This window comes from Acomys russatus, chromosome 8 (assembly GCF_903995435.1).
Source record: "Acomys russatus chromosome 8, mAcoRus1.1, whole genome shotgun sequence".
Taxonomy (NCBI): domain Eukaryota; kingdom Metazoa; phylum Chordata; class Mammalia; order Rodentia; family Muridae; genus Acomys; species Acomys russatus.
In genome coordinates, this window is record NC_067144.1 from 5,904,640 (window position 1) to 5,923,378 (window position 18,739).

At 51.3% G+C, this 18,739-nt stretch overlaps 3 protein-coding genes across 8 annotated transcripts in view; 1 reads left to right on the forward strand and 2 right to left on the reverse strand.

Moving 5' to 3' along the window:
* Clcn2 (chloride voltage-gated channel 2) overlaps positions 1-2,623 on the reverse strand; it is a 14,268-nt gene extending 11,645 nt beyond the window's left edge. The window contains exons 1-2 of one of the 2 annotated variants that reach the window (XM_051150727.1): positions 2,234-2,623; positions 1-4 (exon numbers count right to left, since the gene is read on the reverse strand). The exon at positions 1-4 is cut by the window's left edge and continues 153 nt beyond it. In XM_051150727.1, coding sequence (XP_051006684.1) covers positions 1-4; positions 2,234-2,314 — 85 coding nt within the window. In that variant the 5' untranslated portion in view covers positions 2,315-2,623. The remainder of the gene's footprint in view (positions 5-2,233) is intronic. The other variant, XM_051150726.1, reaches the window with a different exon arrangement.
* Positions 2,624-3,968: 1,345 nt separating this feature from the next.
* Positions 3,969-9,488, forward strand: Polr2h (RNA polymerase II, I and III subunit H). Of its 2 annotated transcripts, none has more exons than XM_051150729.1 (5): positions 3,969-4,329; positions 5,479-5,562; positions 5,649-5,742; positions 7,038-7,121; positions 9,120-9,470. In XM_051150729.1, the coding sequence occupies exons 1-5, from the start codon at positions 4,257-4,259 to the stop codon at positions 9,235-9,237; spliced, it is 453 nt and encodes a 150-aa protein (XP_051006686.1). In that variant the 5' UTR covers positions 3,969-4,256; the 3' UTR covers positions 9,238-9,470. The 2 variants fall into 2 exon arrangements, with proteins under 2 accessions (XP_051006686.1, XP_051006687.1); XM_051150730.1 differs by lacking the exon at positions 3,969-4,329 and adding an exon at positions 5,209-5,233 and having other exon boundaries at positions 9,120-9,488.
* Positions 9,489-13,006: 3,518 nt separating this feature from the next.
* Positions 13,007-16,591, reverse strand: Thpo (thrombopoietin). 4 transcript variants are annotated; one of them, XM_051150734.1, is made up of 6 exons: positions 16,367-16,591; positions 15,968-16,095; positions 15,672-15,758; positions 14,229-14,396; positions 13,927-14,007; positions 13,379-13,810 (listed from the first exon to the last, which is right to left on the reverse strand). In XM_051150734.1, exons 1-6 carry the CDS (start codon positions 16,542-16,544, stop codon positions 13,517-13,519), a joined length of 936 nt encoding a protein of 311 aa, XP_051006691.1. In that variant the 5' UTR covers positions 16,545-16,591; the 3' UTR covers positions 13,379-13,516. The 4 variants fall into 4 exon arrangements, with proteins under 4 accessions (XP_051006689.1, XP_051006688.1, XP_051006691.1 ...); XM_051150732.1 differs by having other exon boundaries at positions 13,007-13,995; XM_051150731.1 differs by having other exon boundaries at positions 13,007-14,007.
* Between the last annotated feature and the right edge of the window lie 2,148 nt (positions 16,592-18,739).

The following is an 18,739-nucleotide window of genomic DNA, read 5'->3' on the forward strand; positions in this document are numbered from 1 at the left end:
ACATCTGGAGTGATGGACAAAACGGGCCATTAGCATATGCGGCTGAGGTGGGGATGCGGGGAGGGTTCCTGGGTTTTGACCTCCCGCGGCCCCCCCCCCCAATCCAGTTTACACTCAGGCTCAGAGTGTGGGAACAATGCACATTGCAGACTGCGGGGGCTGTGCTGGCCAGAGTGATGGGGACAGGCAAGGTACAGGGGCACAACACTGGGGGTGGCAGAATAATCAGTCTTCTTCTAGCTTGCCAGGGGTGAGGGCACTGGGAGAGGGAAAGGTCCAGAGGAGGGAGAAGATGGAAAAACCATAGGCAGTCTGAAACCGGGAGGAGGGAAGGTCAGAGAAGAAAGGATGGGCAAGGGTGCACGGGCGACAATTAGAGCCTGGTGGAGCTGAGGGCACTGAGCTGAGCCTCGGAGGTCCCAGCCCCAATCCTTATCACGTTCCCGCTGGGCCTTTGGCCTGGGACCAACTCAGCTGCACCCTTCCCACCCACCCTAATCCTCTTGTCCTCATTCTCCACTCCCAAACCCCCATGAGCCTGTCAGCCCAGCAGAAAGTAAAAAAGCCTCTCTGGGTGGGTAGGCCCTGTCGGGTGGCTTCAGGTCTACTCTGGAAAAGCACTTGGGGGGCAGTGACAGGTCTGAGGGGACAACAGAGGCTGGGATGGCTGAGGCTGTGACTTGTTAGATACTAGGCTGATGGGAAAGGAAGGGAGAGAGTGAGGCTGGACCTGCCAAGCTGGGCGTGTGTTGGGGGGTGGGGAGGAGTAGATTCTGGCTGCCACCCGCGGAGCTTCAGGACACAAAGGGCTCCTGTTGGGGTTGGGGCTGGTGTGTGTGTGGGGGAACTGGTGTGGGGGGGGGAGGGAGGGAAAGATAGAGACATAGAGGGACTGGAAAAGCAGAGGGGAGAGGAAGAGGAAAGTCAGGGAAAGATGAAAGTGTGGAGAGCAGGGAGGAGGAAGACAGTGGAGTATAGCTACACAGCGTGTGGGAGGAGGTGAGGGTGAGACAAAAGGGTAGGAGGGGAAGTGGGAGAGGCCAGAGCTGGGGAGGGTTTGACCCTGAGAACTGATTCCACAGACACAAGGGAGGTGGAGTGGCTGCCGGTGCAAACGAGATACCATTTTAGGGGTTAGGTGCTTGGCTTCCTGTGGCCAAATGTCCCTCTCCTTGACCTGTGGGTGGCACGGATAACAGCCATCCCCAACAATAGGGCTTGCCTCCACTAGCGTCACTCTCTGTCTCATACCCACACCTCTCCCAGTTATCCAGTTTCACACAGTCCCTGGTAACTGGGCACCTCTCTGACTCAGTTACAGCCCAAGCCCTCTCCTACAGAGGTGCCTCCCTGCCACCCTCCCGGGCAAATTCCAGCCTAAGCTGATAAAAAGGAGCCACAGGGCCAATTTCTTTCCTGATGGCTTGGCCCCCCCCCACCCCCCCACCCTAGTGACAGGAGGGTGAATGGCTTCTCAACAATAGTGGCCGTGAGTCACCTCAGAGCTCGGGGACCCCCTGCTTTTTTTTATGAGGTCAGGGGCCACTCCATGGGCGTGGGCGTCATCGTGGGTGGTGGGGTACCTGGCTAGAGCCAGCTGGAACAAAGGTTCGAATTCTCACACCCATTCCTGCTTCCTGCATCAGCCCCAAAAGCTTTAGTCCCCAGGGCACCAAGCCACCTAAGCCACCTTTCCCAAAAGGAGTTCTCGTCAGTGCTCAGTGCTGTGCTTGGAGCCATTAAAGGCAGCGGGTGGGTTTGGCTTGGTCACTTGCCTACCTTCTCTATGCTCAGCTTAGTACCATGCACACAGTAGGGCCACAGGGAGGGTGTAGAATAGAGGTAGGCATGTGGAGAAAGTTCAGTGGTTTGGGTGGTACTCTGAGAGGGCACTAGGGTGCTGTACCTTGGATTCGAATGGTTAAGTGAAAAAACAAACAAACAAACAAACAAACAAACAAAAAACCTAACCGTCTATGCTGAAGGGAGTAAGGGGAAGGACACCTGGGCCAAGCACCTGGTGTCATTGTCCTCTGCAGGCCACCAGCCTCAGCCAGAAACCAGCAAGCAGCTTTCCCACACCTCGAACCTACAGCCTGTCAGATCCAAAAGAACCTCAGTTTCCACAGCTGAGGAAGGCTGAGGGCCGGGCTAGGGTTGGCCTCCTGTCCTCACTCTTCCTAGGGCAAACTGCAGCGGTGGTACCGTAGCGCACGCCTTGGGTTTCGCTTACCAGGGTCTGCTCGTACTGCAGCGCTCGAGGCTCCATCCCTTCCCCCGCCGCCGCCGCCGCCGCGGACGCTGCAGCCGCCATCTCGGCGTCCTGTCCTCTTGCCTCCCTTAGCTTCTCGGGCTCTGGCCTTGACTCAGCTCCCGGCCCGCTGAGCCCGCGCCTGCACCCGTCCCGTCCCCCTCAGCCCCGGCGGCCGAGTGCAGAGTGCGACGGGTCCCCGGGCGCGCGCCGCAGGCTCAGCCTCCCGCTAGCGTCCCCTCCTCGGCGGGCGGGCCGAAGGCGGTGACCGGCTTGCTGCTCCGCCCCAGTCCATCTGCAGAGGCGTCCGGGTCTGGCAGGGGTCTGCACTTGGGGCCGCCTCCTGGTCTCCGGAGAGGCGGCAGGGGGCGCTTGCAAAGCTATCTCGCACCCCCGCGCCCGGGAGGCCCCGGGTTGACACGGCCCCGTGCGGACGCGGGGGCCGGACGGGGGCGGGTCCGCTGGCACGTGGAGGGGGACGGGCTCTCCCGCGGCCGCAGCGCCGTGCGGGAGGGGCTGGAGATGTAGCGACTCCAGGACTGGGGCAGGGGGCTGCTGAAAAAGCTAATTCGGGCTCTCTCGGCCAGGCCGGACAGGGGGCGGCCTCTGCTTTGCGCTTTCAGGGTCTGGCTCAGACGGCTCAGGGAGGATCCCAGAGAGCGAGCTCCCTCATCGCCTCCCCTTTCTTCTTCCCTTCCTCTGGGTTCCCCTGGGGAAGGTGCACCTGGAATTGCTAGGCCTGGAGAGAGGGGCGGAGGTGGAGGTGGGAGGGGACGGGAAGGGGTGAGGCCCAAGAGAAGGGAGTGATTGGTGCGGGAGAGGCCGTTCCTGGGAGGCGGGTGTCGGGGAGCAGAGGTCGCTCCTCCCAAGCCCCGCTTAAAGGGGGAATTTGAGTAGCTGCGAACGCCTTGAGGAAACAGCTAGATGGGGCTCCGCATTGTCTTTCAGGATCCTTGGAGGGATAAGGAGAGGGGGACGAGGGCACAAAGAGGATGGACAGTGTTAGGTTGGGACAAAGTCCAGAAATCTGTGTAGAGAGACTAGTACCAGGATGAAGACCCATTTAGGAAACAGAAAGGCTCAATGGGAGGGTACAATGCCCAGATTGTAATGAGAGAGGAGGTAGAAGAACCTAGAACGAAGGCAACACAAGCTGTCGTCTCCCAGCGAAAAGCGGGCGAAGGCGCGCTAGGTCAGTGTCCAGAAGAGGGTAGTATAGTGGGGTGACAGGCAGTACCAAGTTCAATTGGCAGTTCTAGGGGATCAGTGTTAGGCTAGTGCCAAGCAGGGCCAAGGGAAGACGGGAGCGGTGAAGAGGTGAAGTCCCACGGGAGGGCACAAAGCGGGCTTTCCTTTCCCTGAGAGTGACATCATGGCAAATTCCCAAACCGGACGAACCCGGATCGGGTGACGTCTAGCTGGTCAGAGCCAGCTCGGACCAGCGTGGGGGACCTCGTTGGCAATCCGAGGGGCTGGGCACTAGATCCCGCTGGGCCTGCGCCCTGCGGGGCGGGGTTCTGCTCCACCCGCCTGCAGCACGGACTGTGCCCTCGGCCGGCACGCGGACCGCAGGGAAGGGAAGGGCTAGGGCCGGGCTCCTCTGGGCCAAGGATCAAGGTTCCTGGCTGGGTTAGGTCCCCAAGCTTTCCACGCGTCTGGATCGGGGCTCCGTAGAGGGCGCCGTGGAGTCGGGCGCAGCGCGGTACCCGCCGGAGGTGGGACTTAGTGTGTCCCCGCCTTGGGCGGAGTCACCGGGCTTTGAGACTCGCCCACAAGGCCCGAGGAGCTCCGAGCTGGCCCTTCCCGGCGGAAGTCAAGAAGGTCCGACAGGGAGGCAGCGGAAGTGGCTGTGTTAGGGGCAGCCTGTGCGCATGCGCCCTCCGCCTCCGCAGCCGCTTTTGGGGCGGTGCTCTGCCCTGTCGTCTTTACTCCACGTGAAGGGGGTTCGCGAGTCCCCAGTGGTGGTCGCGCGCTCAGCACCTCTGCGGCTCTCGTGCCCCTCACGATGGCGGGCATTCTGTTCGAGGATATTTTCGATGTGAAGGACATTGATCCAGAGGGCAAGAAATTTGACCGAGGTAAGGTGTGTAGGGGCGGTATGAGGGAAGTGGCCCGTCCCCCCCCCCAGTACTTCCTTCAGGAAACAGTACTTTTTATTTTATTTATTTATTTTTTATGAATGAGAAACTTGAAACAGACTTTCCTATTATATTTGCGCTGTCTGGCGCCTGGGTGGCCCCCAGCTTTGGTGCTGGTATGCCCCCTGAGAACCTTTCTCAGTATTACGTGCTGTACCGTGCGCCTCTCTCGCACTCATAACTTGATTCTTATAAGAGGTAGATGGTGCCTTCCTTATCTATTTTGTTACCTAAGGTCATGCAGAGAGTTACCTGCCTGCCTTCCTAACCCATAACTTTTGTATTGCCCTAAGAACTGTCAGCTTTTTTTCCGAAGCCCTCTTTGAATTTCATTCAGCTGACTGCTTGGTGTATTTAATTTCCCAAATGATCCGCAAGTTGTCTCTTCTTGGTGTCACTTTACCTGGAGGCAAATGTTTTCTTTTAAGACAGCCGTCAGTTGGGCTCAGTGGCTCATGCCTGTAAGGCAGAGGCCAGTAGATTTTTGTGCACCTTCAAGGCCAGCCTGGACTACAAAGTGAGTCCAGGACAGCCAAGGCTACACAGAGAAACCCTGCCTTGAAAAACAAAACAACAAACAAACAAAGACAGAATCTAGGAGGTGGTGGTGGTGCAAGCCTTTATCCCAGCACTCAGGTGGATCGCTGTGAATTGGAGGCTAGCCTGGTCTCTACAAAGTGAGTCCAGGACAGCCAAGGCTACACAGAGAAACCCTGTCTCGAAAAACAAACAAAAACAAAACACACAAAAAAGACAGATGTCAGTCCTGAATAGACCCAGCAGATTTCCCTCAGCACAGTGTCTACCAGGAAGAGCCTCTGGACCAGTAGATTTCTTGTTCAGAGTTAAGTTTAGTTGAAATCCACCAGGCATGCTTAGAGCCGAGAGACTGGCTTCTGCCTGAGGAGTTTTGCTACTTTCTTGGGATCCTGTCACCCGCTGAGATTTTTACCTTCTCCCTTACCAATCTGATTCTGATTGCCTCGTGGGTGTGGGCCTGTCAGATGATTTGATGACCCCCTGCCCCCCCCCATCTCATGCAAGCTGGCATTTCCAGGTTTTGTAATCGTGTCTGTCACTCTTCTCCAGTATCTCGTCTGCACTGTGAGAGTGAATCCTTCAAGATGGACCTCATCTTAGATGTCAACATTCAGATTTACCCCGTGGACTTAGGTAAGTACTGAATGTGGGCGGTAGCAAGAGGCTCTTAGTCTTCGATTTCCACTTCCTCACTGTGGTGGTGTTGCTGCTCTTTTCAGGTGACAAATTCCGATTGGTCATAGCTAGTACCTTGTATGAAGATGGGACCTTGGATGATGGAGAATACAACCCCACAGATGACAGGCCTTCCAGGTGAGGCAGTAGGAAAAGAGGGACTAGGGTTAGAATATAATATGCACTTAGAATATAAAATATACATGCACGCATGCAAGCACACACATAAAAGTATATAGAAAGGTTTCTCGTTGTTGTTTTTTTCCAGACAGGGTTTCTCTGTGTAGCCCTGGTTGTCGTGGCACTCCCTCTGTAGGCCAGGCTGGCTTCAAATTCACAGAAATCCACCTGCCTCTGCCTCCCCAGTGCTGGGATTAAAGGTGTGTGCTGGGATTTCAGGCATTTGCCACAGTGCCTGGCTCGAGATCTTTTTAAAAAAAAAAAAAAAAAAAAAAAAATCAAACAACTAGTTTTATTACCTACTGAGAACAGTGGTTGTAAGCTTTTGAGCTGCAGCTGTTTCTTTATTTGCAATGGGGGTCTCACTTTGTAGTCCTGGTTGGCCTGAACTATGTAGACCAGGCTGGCCTCACACTTACAGACACACCTACCTCCTCTAACTCCTTACTGCTGGCATTAAGGTATGTACCACCACACCGTGCGGGCGCAGCTTTTTCAAGGCCAAGGAAATGATTACATCGTATGCTGGATTTTAGGAGGGAGCTTGGTGTGATAGAAAGACTACCTACCAGTAGCTCTGGTGGCCAACACCCTTAATCCCAGCAAAGGCAGGGGTATTTGTGAGTTCAAGGCCAGCCTGGTCTACATAGCCAGTTATAGCCAGGACTACTGAAGGCTAAAAGGCTGTAGAATCACACTGAATTTTCAGTTCTCGGCCCTACTAGCTTTTTTCTTTTTTCTTTTTCTTTTTCTTTTTTTTTTTTTTTTTTTTTGGGTGGGGAGTGATTTTTGAGACAGGATTTCTCTGCTTTAGCTCTAGCTGTCATGGAACCAGCCTCAAGCTCACAGATCCGCCTGCCTCTGCCTTATGAGTGCTGGGATTAAAGGCGTACGCCACCCCTGCTCTGCCAGCCCTCCCATTTCTCATCAGTAAAATACAGACAGCCACAGAATTTCTGTAGTCAAGTAAGGTCATGTTTCTTTAGCGCTTCTTGTTACCAGTTTCCGTTTTTATTTTACTTTATTTATTTATTTATTTTTGGTTTTTTGAGACAGGGTCTCTCTGTGTAGCCTTGGCTGTCCTGGACTCACTTTGTAGACCAGGCTGGCCTCTGAACTCACAGAGATCTGCCTGCGTCTGCCTCCTGAGTGCTGGGATTAAAGGCGTGTGCCACCACGCCCGGCTCCAGTGTCCATTTTTAATGCTCTCTTGTACTATTACTGTGAAGAGTAGCTTGGTCTGTTGTTTGTAGGGCTGACCAGTTTGAATACGTAATGTACGGGAAGGTGTACAGGATTGAGGGAGATGAGACCTCAACTGAAGCAGCTACACGTCTGTGAGTAACTTTGTCTGGGAAACCCTCCCGCCTCTGCTCTGCTTCCGGGTTCTTTTCTTCTTCTTCTTCTTCTTCTTCTTCTTCTTCTTCTTCTTCTTCTTCTTCTTCTTCTTCTTCTTCTTTTTCTTCTTCTTCTTTTTCTTCTTCTTCTTCTTTTTCTTCTTCTCTAGTATTCCAAACCTAGGTGGAAGAATTTGTCTTGAGAAGTTTCCAGTCTGAGTGTTGGCTACTTACATTTCCTGATGTCAGGATCTCAAGGCCTGTAGTCCACACAAGACACTGGGAGGGGCAACAGAGCATCTTCCTGGGGGGGACCGCATGTAGCGATTTATGATTAGACCTTTTTGTTTGTTTTTGATTGTGTAAGTGTTGTTACTCTTTAACCCAGCCCTAGGTTCTTTGGTTTCCCTGCCTGTTTGTTTGTTTGTTTGTTTGCTTGCTTGTTTTTTCTTTAAAATTATGTTAAAATAATATGGTTGTCAGAAACTTGAAGCAGAGAAGTAATGTGAAAAAGAACAAAAAGTCACCTGGGGAATTTTTTACAGCGGGGTTAGAATAGCAGCTGTGGTGGCGCACACCTTTAGCCCAGCACAGGAGGCCGAGGCAGGTGGAGTGAAGTGAGTTCTCGGCCACCCTGGTTTACAGGGTGAATTCCAGGACAGCCAGAGCTATAGTGAGAACCTGCTTTGAGAAAACAGAAACAAACCAAAAAGTTTGAGAAGTCTGGTTTTTTTTTTTTTGTCTGATTGGTTGGTTTTGGTTTTGCAGGATAGGGTTTCTCTGTGTAGCCCTGGCTGTAGTGGAATTGATTATTCTATAGACCAGGTTGGCCTTGAACTCACAGAGATCCACTTGCTCTACCTCTCAAGTGCTGGGATTAAAGACGTGCACCATCACTGTTGGGCTTTTTTTTGTTGTTGTTGTTGTTTGTTGTTTACTTTTCCATTTAAGATGCTTTACAGTGTTTCATTTTTTGTTTAACATACTTCTCCTATTTAGTTGAAATTCTCCTTCAACTTTTTTTTTTTGTTTTGGAGACAGGGTCTCTCTGTGTAGCATGGGCTGTCCTGGAACTGACTCAGGCTGGTGTGGAACTCAGGAGATTTACTTGACTGCCTCTTGCGGCTGGGCTTAAAGGCACAAGCCACCCTCCTGGTCCTTAGCATTTTTAGAAAAGTATTTATTTATCTGTGTGTGTGCCACGTGAGCCTGGGTGCGTGAGTGTTTTTTATTTATTTATTTTTGTTTTTTTATTTTTTTGGCTTTTTGAGATGAGGTTTCTGTGCTTTAGTTCTGGCTGTCCTGGAACGTGCTCTATAGAGCTCTGGAGGCTTGGCCTCCAACTCAGAGATGCACATGCCTCTGCCTCCTGAGTGCTGGGACTAAAGTTGTGCACCATCACATCCAGCTGAGTGCCTGAGTGTTAGTGTGTGTATCTCGCACAAGCGTGAGCCCACTGAGTTATAGTGGTTGTGAGATGCCATGTGGGTGCTGGGAAGTAAACCCAGGTCTGCAATCTGCAAGAACAGTTAGCGATCTTTTATTATTATTTTTGTAAAGACTTATTTATGTATACAGTGTTTTGCCTACGGATACTCCTGTACGCCAGAAGAGGGCATCAGATCTCATTATAGATGGTTGTGAGCCACCATATGGTTGCTGGGAATTGAACTCAGGACTTTTGGAAGAGCAGCCAGTGCTCTTAACCTCTGAGCCATCTCTCCAGCTCCTACATAAAGTCTAGCTGTATGACATTGCAGTGACGGTGATGCCTTTATTTGTGTGTATGTGTCCACTTACCTGGTTCTGGGCATAGCAGCCTATGTGCCTCACTAGAGTAAAGGGACATTGTGTTGTGCATGTCTGCATTGACTCTTGTCCCAATCTCTGGTTCCTAATGACAGAATACTAGGAGGGTGCCTTTAGGAAAAATGGATGGAGAGCTGCTGGGAAGCTGTTGCCTTTTGCTCAGACCCAGGACGGGGCCTTCTGTTTCAGCTCTGCTTATGTGTCCTATGGCGGCCTGCTCATGAGGCTGCAGGGCGACGCCAACAACCTGCACGGATTCGAGGTGGATTCCAGAGTCTATCTGCTGATGAAGAAGCTGGCGTTCTGAACTTCTGGGAAGCCAGACTTGCTGGTTAGTCACTCAAGTCATGGACATTGTTCAAGCCTGCACGGAGAGGCTGCCGGGGCTCACCTGTGATGGGGACTTGCTCGGCGTCCGCTGTGGGTGCATCTTCAGTGTGTCTGCATTTAGTGGAAAGCTGACCTGTCTGGAAAAGGCCAAGTGGGAGAGCTCAGCTTGAATCTGAACTTGTGTGTGATTTTCTTTTGTATTAAAGTTTACTTTTTCAGACTCTTCTCCGTCATTGGGGGTTGGGGCACCCAAGGTTTTGCTTTTGCTGTGTAGCCCGCAGCGGCCTTGGATTTGATGCTCCTGCCACTGCCTCCTGAGTTTCTGTGATTGTGTCACACCTGATTTATGAAATGTTCGCCCTCAAAACTAGGGCCCTTCTGTGTTCTACAAAGGAATCTCTCACTGTCTCTGTCTCTCCGCCCCCCGCCCCCCAACTCTCTTTCTCTGTGTGGGTGTGTACTCCTACCGTCTGGATCCGGAGACTGAACTCTGATTGTCACGATAAGCCTCTTTACCCACTGAGTCTGTTTGCTGGCCTCCAGTTGTCTCTGGAGACCTGGGTTTGTCACAGGAGCAGCCTCTCCACCCTCCTGCCCCCCCCCCCAGGTACCTGGGGTGTTTCCTTCCGCATCTTTTGTTGGTCTTTGCAAGAGGTGTTAGAAATAGTGTTTAGGGAAAATGGGTTGAAAATGAGCAGCCTCAGCGGGGAGGAGGCACAGAGGTGGTTTTCTCACCTTCCACAGTAGGGGGTGTGCGCGTGGATGGGTGTGATGTATTGGGGGTTGGGATAAGTCTGTAGACGCTTCTAATCATCCCATGGAGTCAACGTTGGCTTTGGTTACACCCAGAGACCCGCATCAGTGATGGGATGTCACTGTCAAAGTAGACCCTTGGCTGTCCCGGCAAAGAAAAGGGGGCTTAAATGGAAACATTCTGCTTGTAAGCACCTTTTCCCCCAAGCATTTATTTTGTTTTATTGTATGGAGTAGCTAACTTCTTTCAGGAGTCCTTCCTTACTACCAGGTCCCAGAAATTGACTGCATTTGGTCAGGCTTGAAGTCGCTCCATCGTGTGTGTGTGTGTGTGTGTGTGTGTGTGTGTGTGTGTGTGTGTGTGTGTGAAGAAGTGGTGGGATCAGCTACACAGAGTGACTTGGTTTAGACTTTGGCTTTGGTTTTGATGGTACAGGGATCAAGCAAGTGTCATGTCGCTGAGCTGGATCTTCAGGCAAAGTTTAAATTTTTTTTTTTAGGTTTTTGGATACAGGGTTTCACTATGTATCTTTGGTTGTCCTGGACTCACTTTGTAGACCAGGCTGGCCTTGAACTCCCAGCGATCCACCTGCCTCTGTCTCCCAAATGCTAGGATTTAAGGCGTGTGCCACTATGCCTGGCCTAAAAAAAATTTTTTTAAAGGTAGAGTTTGAAGTGCCAGCTGCCTGAAATGTTATAGCCAAGGATGACTTTGAACTTAGGACCCTCGTGCCTTACCCCCAGAAAGTGCTGAGTCTTGAGAAGGCAGATAGGTTTTCATTTGTAGAAACCAGTCGCTCAGATTTGCCAGGATCAGATGTCTGGAGCATCATCTGCAGTTCAGCATCCTCAGAAGTCATCTGACTTCTGAGAACCCACAGTTTTTGGTCTCTGGCTTATCTTGTTCTGGGTGTGCTGGCTCTTGGGTTCTGGAAAGTGTTTGGCTTAATACTTTTCGTTTTTTTTTTTTTGTTTTGTTTTGTTTTGTTTTTGTGCCAAGAGGATTGAATCCAGGACTTGCGTGCTAGGCAACAGCTCTACCATTAAGGTATGTCCTTGCCATAAAAATTAATTAATTTGGGCTAGAGAGATGGCTCAGAGGTTAAGAACACTGGCTGTTCTTCCAGAGGTCCTGAGTTAATTCCCAGCAACCACATGGTGGTTCACAACCATCTATAATGTGATCTGATGCCCTCTTCTGGCCTGCAGGTGTACCTGCAGCCAGACCATTGTATATACCATCATATCATCATAAAAAATAATTTTTAAAAATTAACTTTTGAGACACAGGCTTTTGTAGTCAAACTCCTTATGTAGCTGAAGGTGGCCTTGAACTGGTGGCCTTGAACTGATCCCCCTGCCCCTCTACCTTCCAAGTGTTAGTTAGATAAGCCCAGGCATTTGCCGTTGTGTCCAGCTTTTTAACTCACATTTTATTTTATTTATTATTGTGTGTGTGTATGTGCAAATGTGGGAGTCAGCATGTGATGTCATGTACAGTAAGGCTGGAAGGCAACTTGGAGGAGTTAGTTCTTCCCTTTTCCTTGCGCTCCAGGCATCCAGTTCACATCAGGCTCACACACAGGAAGCTCCTCTACCTACTGAACCCTCTCACAGCCCTAGATTTTTTTTTTTTTTAATTTAGTTAAGTTTAACCTCCTTTAGTGCTAGGTAAACTTGCACAGTACATTTATGATATTCTAGAATCAGTAGATGGAAGACTTCTCTTGGGTACAAACTGACACGGTCTGAGAATTTGTTACCTGCCTTTTTTTCAGCTCTGTGCATCTGTTGATTCAAGCTCTGCCCATGGCTACACCTGAAGGTGTCTTGAGTCCTCATCCCTGTGAGCTCTGGTCTTCTACTCAGAGCCTCTTAAGAATGTATTTAGTCTCCAAGGACTTGGAAGCCTCTGTGTTAAGTGGACTCACCAGAGGACATGTCACTGGGTAGATGGGTGGGCTGCAACTCAGCCTGGTGGGGGGGGGGTCCCTATCTGCTGGAAGGCTATGTGACCATTGGGAAGTGATCTGGCCCTGGCATCTTCATGTGTAAAACAGAGATGGATAATAAATACCTACTGGACAGAGATGATTCTGGGGCATCTGGTGCCTCGGTGAAGAATACTTTTCCTTTGTTTTTTTGTGTGGCAGTGTTTGGAACTGTGGGATCCCGGCTGCTCCACTTTCGTGGTAGCCTTACCTCTCTTGCTTTGTGAGAGGAAAAAGCTCCCACTAAGTCTTCTTGAAAGACTCTGGCAGTAGTAGGTTGACCCTTGACAATACAGCTCTTTGTGTGTGTGTGTGTGTGTGTGTGTGTGTGTGTGTGTGTGTGTGTGTGTGTGTGCAAAGTAAACTTCTGGCACCAACAAAACAATTACTTGCAAAACCCCAGAAGTCTTCCTTCATTTTGGGGGTTCCCTGTAGAGATCATGGCAGCCTCACAAGGCTGTGTTTTAAGGTGCATTTGTGGAAACGAGAAAAGGCCTTGAATTGCTCTGTGCCTGTCCTGCTGTGTGAGCTGTGGAGCTTGACTCTTGCCACTTCCTGCACTAACGCCTGACCTCCACAGGAGGGAAGCAGGAGCCCAGGCCAGGGCTAAGCCCCTGCTGAGCTTCAGATGCCCTTAGCTGTTTGCTCAGCTGCCACCTCCAAGTCTAGTCTTCACTGAAGCGTCTGCACTGCCTCACCTGGGGTGTGGAGTTCCCCAGGCTTCCTGTCAGCTTTCTTGGGAGGTAGGGTCCAGGAGATCTACTGTCCCAGTGAAGAGCATCAGTCCCTTGATTGTCAGTTGGCTTTTGGATGCTCGCATTTATTCTCTTACAGGCTCAGTTTGAATCTATGTAGGGGCAGCCTTCCTAAGAGGTAACCTGCCATTCCTTTATCAAGAGCAGTCTCTCTTGAGGACCAAACATTCTCACTGAAAATTATAATGAAGGGTATGGGAGCCCTGGGCCCCGTAAACGTGAAAAGGGAACTTCCTTTATGTTTATGTTTGCTGGCACATTGTTACTCTCTACATTGGTTGAAAGGCTCAACCAGTGTAGGCACTTGCAGAATTATTGTATCAAGGCACATAGAGAGAATTAGTGATTTTTCAAATTTATACAGAAAATAGACCAAAGATAACTAGCTGCTCTGATGAATATTGCTGATAGGTTTAAAAAAAAAAAAAAAGCTCATAAGATTTTACGATGTCCTGTCCTGTGTATCCCTTTCCCAGGGCCTTGGGTTCCGGGCAAACGCAGGACATCTAGTGCAGCTGCGGTTGTGTCTCAGAGCCTCTCCTGCGGAAGGCTCATCTCTTGAGATGTCGCAGATGCTCGCTGTGCCTGTGGCCCTCGTCCTTCCCGAGACAAATTCTGGGAAGGAGGGTACACTGCGATTGGATGAGGGCGGGTGGAGTTAGGCACGCTGGTGGAAGGACCAGGGATCAGGGGGTGGGGCTGGGGTGGAGGCCCGCGGATGGGCAAGGCTGGTGAAGGAGAGAGGGGTGTGTGCCCATCAGGACCATGGGTCGGAGAAGGATGATGCCCACTTTGGAGGTTGAGTGGCAGGGGGCCTTGGTCCAAAGCTCCTGGCAGAATGTCTGAGGCTTCCAGGATCTGAAGTGAGGCTCCAGCAAGGAGCCCACGAGTTCCATTCACAAGTCCTTGCGTCCTGTTCAGGTACCCGGGGATTTGCTCTGGAGATCTGGAGGTTTGATTTAGCTGACCAGGAATGATCTTGGCTCTGAATCCTTGAAGCCTGTTCAGGAGTCCAGGGCCAGTGAAGTTTTTCTCCAACAATCCAGAAGTCCTGTTTGGGAGCCTGTTCAGTGTGAGGAGTTGAGAGGCACTGCTCAGGACGGCCGGGGTGGGCAGGGCCCGTCTGACACAAGGGGCGGGGCTGTCTGCCAGCAGCAGGAAGCGCACCTTTCCTCGCAGCAGCTGTTGCAAGTTCAAGAAGATGGCGTTGGGATCCTTGTGAGCTGTGGTCCTGCCCTGTGGAGGAAGCTGAAGGCAGAGGATGGGCCTGAGGCCAGAGAGCAAGCCCACAGAGCAGGCCTCTCCTGACTAAGGAGAAAAGATTCACTGCCAGTGCCCAGGTATTACGGCTGTGAGGCAGCATTTCTGATAGGCCAGCTTTCACACACCCAAGGCAGCTAGAATCCCTTTCCTCCCCCAAGTCTTTGGAGGTGCCGAGTAAGAGGGTGCTCTCTTGACTGGGGACTTACCTGGGTTCCTAGGAGGCCCTGCAGCGCCCCTAAGAGGAGGCGAACTTGCCCAGCAAGCTGTCCCAGTAGGGATGAAAGGCAGGAGGGTTCCAGCTGTCCTCGTGCTGCCATCACTCCCTCCAGTAGAAGGGTCACTGCCCCTAGAATGTCCTGTGCCTTGGTCTGTTCCTGGCAAAGAGGAGAGAAGTGGACCGCTTCAAAAAACGTGCTAATAATGGGTGGGGAGCCCATAGGAGTAGCCAGCAATATGAGTCATAGGGGCTGAGAATTGGACAGGATGAGGGTCCCACCCATCCCAGGAATTCCTTCACAGGCTCCTAAACAACTGGTCCTTGGCCTCTGCTTCAGTAACCCCAGTGTCCATCTGCCTAGCCTGGTCTTGCATTGGACTCTTAGTCAGAAAGCTACCCTACCTCACTGGAGCTCCAGCCCTGGCCTGCAGGGCTACAAAATTGTTGCCTATAGCCTTGCTATGCTAAATGTAGCAACAAAGCTATCGCCATAACCGTGGAGACTAGAGGAAGAGACTTAACAACTGGCAGAGCTGGGTATGACAGCACATGCCTGTAATCCCAGCATTTGGGGGCCCGAAACAGGAGGATCACAAGTTCAAGGCCAGCCTGGGATACGTAGTGAAGACCCTATTACAAACACACAGCTAGAGCTATCATCCATATTGCTACTTAGACCCCCTCGGAGACTTGAAAAGGAAGAGGATTCTAGGTAGTACCCGCATGTGCCACCTGGCCTGCGTTGGCATCTATCCACGTATCTATCTATCTATCTATCTAGAGACAAGTTCTGTATAGCTTAGGCTAGCCTGCAGCTCCTCATCTTCCTGCCCCACCCTCTGAGCTGCTGCTGGGATTTCTGGTTCCTGTTACCATGCCCAGCAAGGATTTGAATCTTGGTTTTGCTTTAATTTAGTGGTACTTTCTGCTTTGTGCCACCTCGGGCAGCAGATCAGACTTCCTTCATGGCAATGTAAGAAGGTTGAGGAAGCCAGGCAGATGTGGTGCACACCTGGAATCCCAGCACCTCAGGAGGCAGAGGCAGGAGGATCACCGAGTTCGAGGCTAGCCTGGTCTACAAAGCAAGTCCAGGACAGCCAAAATAGCACAGAGAAACCCTGTCTTGAAAAACAAAACAAAACAAAAGATTGAGTAAGAATAGGTCAAAGGTATCACCACGAGGGGCATCCAACCAGCCCTTATTTTGGGTGGGGGTAGTGTTTTCAAGACAGGGTTTCTCTGTGTAGCCTTGGCTGTCCTGGACTCACTTTGTAGACCAGGCTGGCCTCGAACTCACAGCGACCTGCCTGCCTCTACCTCCCAAGTGCTGAGATTAAAGATGTGCGCCACCACTGCCTGGCTTTAAGGCAAGCATCCTGCCTCATGCCTAGGCCTTGCATGTGTGAGGTAAGCACACCTGAGTCCATCTTACCGTCTGCGCTTTCCATTCTCCCAGGCTGAAGTCCACAGCCGGCAGCAGGACAGGTGCGGACAAAGGGCTGATGTCAGGGCACTGGCTCTGTGGGGAAAGATGGATAGGAGGAAAAGAGCTGAGACAGAGGTCAGGATGGTGGCCGTGACCAGAGCGGTTTTCCTCAGAACTGCAGTCAGACAAGAACTTCTAAGAGACAATAATGCAAATCGCAGCCCTTGCCAGGGCCGGGACATGATGGTCTTGCCGAAGCCAACACCAGGAGTGAGAGGAAGTGAAGGTGTGGGGTTACTCACCAGCCGGCTGTGAAGGAGGTGGGAGTCACGAAGCAGCTTATTGAGGAGCCTGGGGTCGCAGGCAGGTGGAACGGGGCTGGACAGGGTTAGCCTCGCAGTCAGGAAAAACATGGCCAGCAGGAGCAAATCTTAGATGAGGAGAAAGTTGAAGGGTCGTCGGTAAGAGGGGTCATTCTCAGGTGGTGACTCAGGGACTCCAGATGGGGACCCAGACCTGAAATCCCAGGGCTTGGTGTCCAGACAGACACCTGTCCCACCCCTCTGTTACGGTAGAGTTGTCTCCACCGGGTCCCCCACCCCCACCAAGCCATTTGCCATTTTTTTTTTTTCTTTTGAGGCAGGGTTTCTCTGTGCTGGGATCACACTGCTGAGCCATTCTTAAACTTGCTCCTTCCTTACCAGTCAGCTCCATTCTTTCCAGGGTGTCTGGCTGGAGGGGCTCCCTGTATGGGGCCTCTCCCCTGAATCTTTCCTGGGGCCATGGAGGCGGCTTGACCTTTTGCACGTTTGCACAGAGTGGGGGGCGGGGCACAGGTGGGCCAAGGAATCTACCCTGAAAATGACAGAAATGGTGCATCTTTCATCAGGTTTCAAGGAAAAAGACTACCTGGCACGGGGAAACACACACACACTAGGAGGCCTCGAGTTGCTGGCCAGCCAGCGCCAGAGCTGCTAGCATTCCAACTGCTCCCATGTTTTCTTGGGACTGCAGCATATAGTGTTTTCTCTTCGTCAGGGCTCTTCAGTGACTCTGAAGTACTCTTGTTGCCCAGTCTACAGATGGCCGTCATGCTGAGAGCAGCAAGGCATCTTAATTGGATTCGAATTCAGAGCAGTGTTTGCCATTAGCTGGGAGAGGATGTGGGGTGAGAGCAGAGAAAGGAAGTGTGTGTCTAGAGAAGAGTGGAAAATGGGTCATCAGGCTAAAAAGGAAGTAACAGATGGGCGCCTGTGTTGAGGACCAGCTCTGGGATTGGGAGTGGGGCTGAGGTAGGAGATTGATAAAGATAAAACCGGCCACCAGAGGCAGGAGTTAAGAGATGCTAGCTTCTCTTTCTTTCCCTATTTGCCCTGAAAATAAAACCTGGAATTTTATTTATTTATTTATTTATTTACTTTCAAGTCCTGAAATGCTCCATTATTCAAATCAAAGGGCTAATAGTATTAGGACTTACTTCCGGAGGCAAGTGGCCTGGGATGGGGCACACAGCACGATGCCTACTGCACAGGGTTTATTTTCCCTTAGACTCTGCCAATGTATATCCATCTCAGCTTCCCCTTCCTCCCTGCCCCCTCCAGATCCCCTCCAGTTCTTTCATGGGATCCCCCACTTTTCACAGGTTGAGTAAAGAGACTGCACCTGATTCAATATTGGCGTCTCTGGTTAGTCTGTCAACATACACAACCCCCACTGCCCTCCAACTACACTTTTTTTGTGCCTTAGCTCACCTGACCCAGCTTCCCCAGTCCCAGGACTCAGAACCTTAAGCGGACAAGAATGACCATACGACAATATGAGGATTAGGATTATGTCCTTTAGGACAAAGTTCTCAGGCCCTACATGCAGTTCTTTTTTTCTTTTCTTTTCCTTTTTTCTCATGGCCCTAAGACAGCCAGGACTATTCTGCATTCTACCAAGTCCATGAATAGTCCCTCATAAACCCGTTACCCAACCCCCTTTCCCCACTCTGTCCTGCTCCTCCCATTCTGGGAAGGCTCCACTCTTCTTGACAAAGGTCAGGGCCCGTAGGTTCCAGTTCGCTTGCCCCTCCCCCAGCTAAGAGCGCAGTTTTTTTCTGTTTTTCATACCATGCCCTCCCTTAACGCCCAACAGTGCTTGTCACTCACCGCCGGAGAAGGGCTCCAGGACCCAGGTGCACAGCAGGCTGTACTCTGGGGAGCAGGTAGGTAGGAAGACACTGGTTGGGGTACAACCCCTCCTCTGCAGTAGGGTCACAAGCCTGCCCAGGCCATTTCCGCCCAATCAGAGAGCAGAGAGCCACCAAGTCCTGGTGAAGGCCCCGGAAGTGACGACTTCTTTTCCTACCTACTGGAACTGGAGCCTCTGTCTGGACCATGGTCCATACATGGAGCCCAGCTCCTCCACCCACCCACCCACCCACACACACACACACACACACACACACACACTCCAGAGAGGATTTGCATAGGAGGAACTGTCTCATGTCCAGGGAATATGAGAACCTGAGACCTGGCAGAAAGAGACAGAGAGAGTGTTAGTCAGCCAGAATACGTTTGTCCCTGGGAAAGAGAGGACTTGTTTTAGACTGATGGAGTCTTAGTTCCTGGCTCTCCAAATTTCTTGTCCCTGAACACCATACCTGCTGCCAAAATCCAACAGCACTCTAGCCTTCCTGCTTTCCTTTCCATGCTCCCTTACCAAAGGGAACATGGTTTTCCCCCTGGCATTTCCCCTTTCTTACTGGCAATTTAGGTGTTATCTGTATTGGAGAATCGTCGTGTCATAGGAAAGGGCTGTGACAGTTTGTGGGAGCTGGAGGTGGGGGGTGGGGAAAGGATGTGTGTTTGGTTAAGACTAAGTCTGGAGCATGCCTTTAATCAGAGCACTCAGGAGGCAGGAGCAGGTGGAGCCAGGTGAGTTTGGGGCTAGCCTGGTCTACCTACTGAGTTCTAGGTGGCCAGCCAGGGCTACATAATGAGGCCCTATTTTATTTTATTTCTTAAAAATATTTCATTTTATTCTATGTGCATTGGTACGAAGGTGTCAGAATCCCTGGAACTGACAGTTGT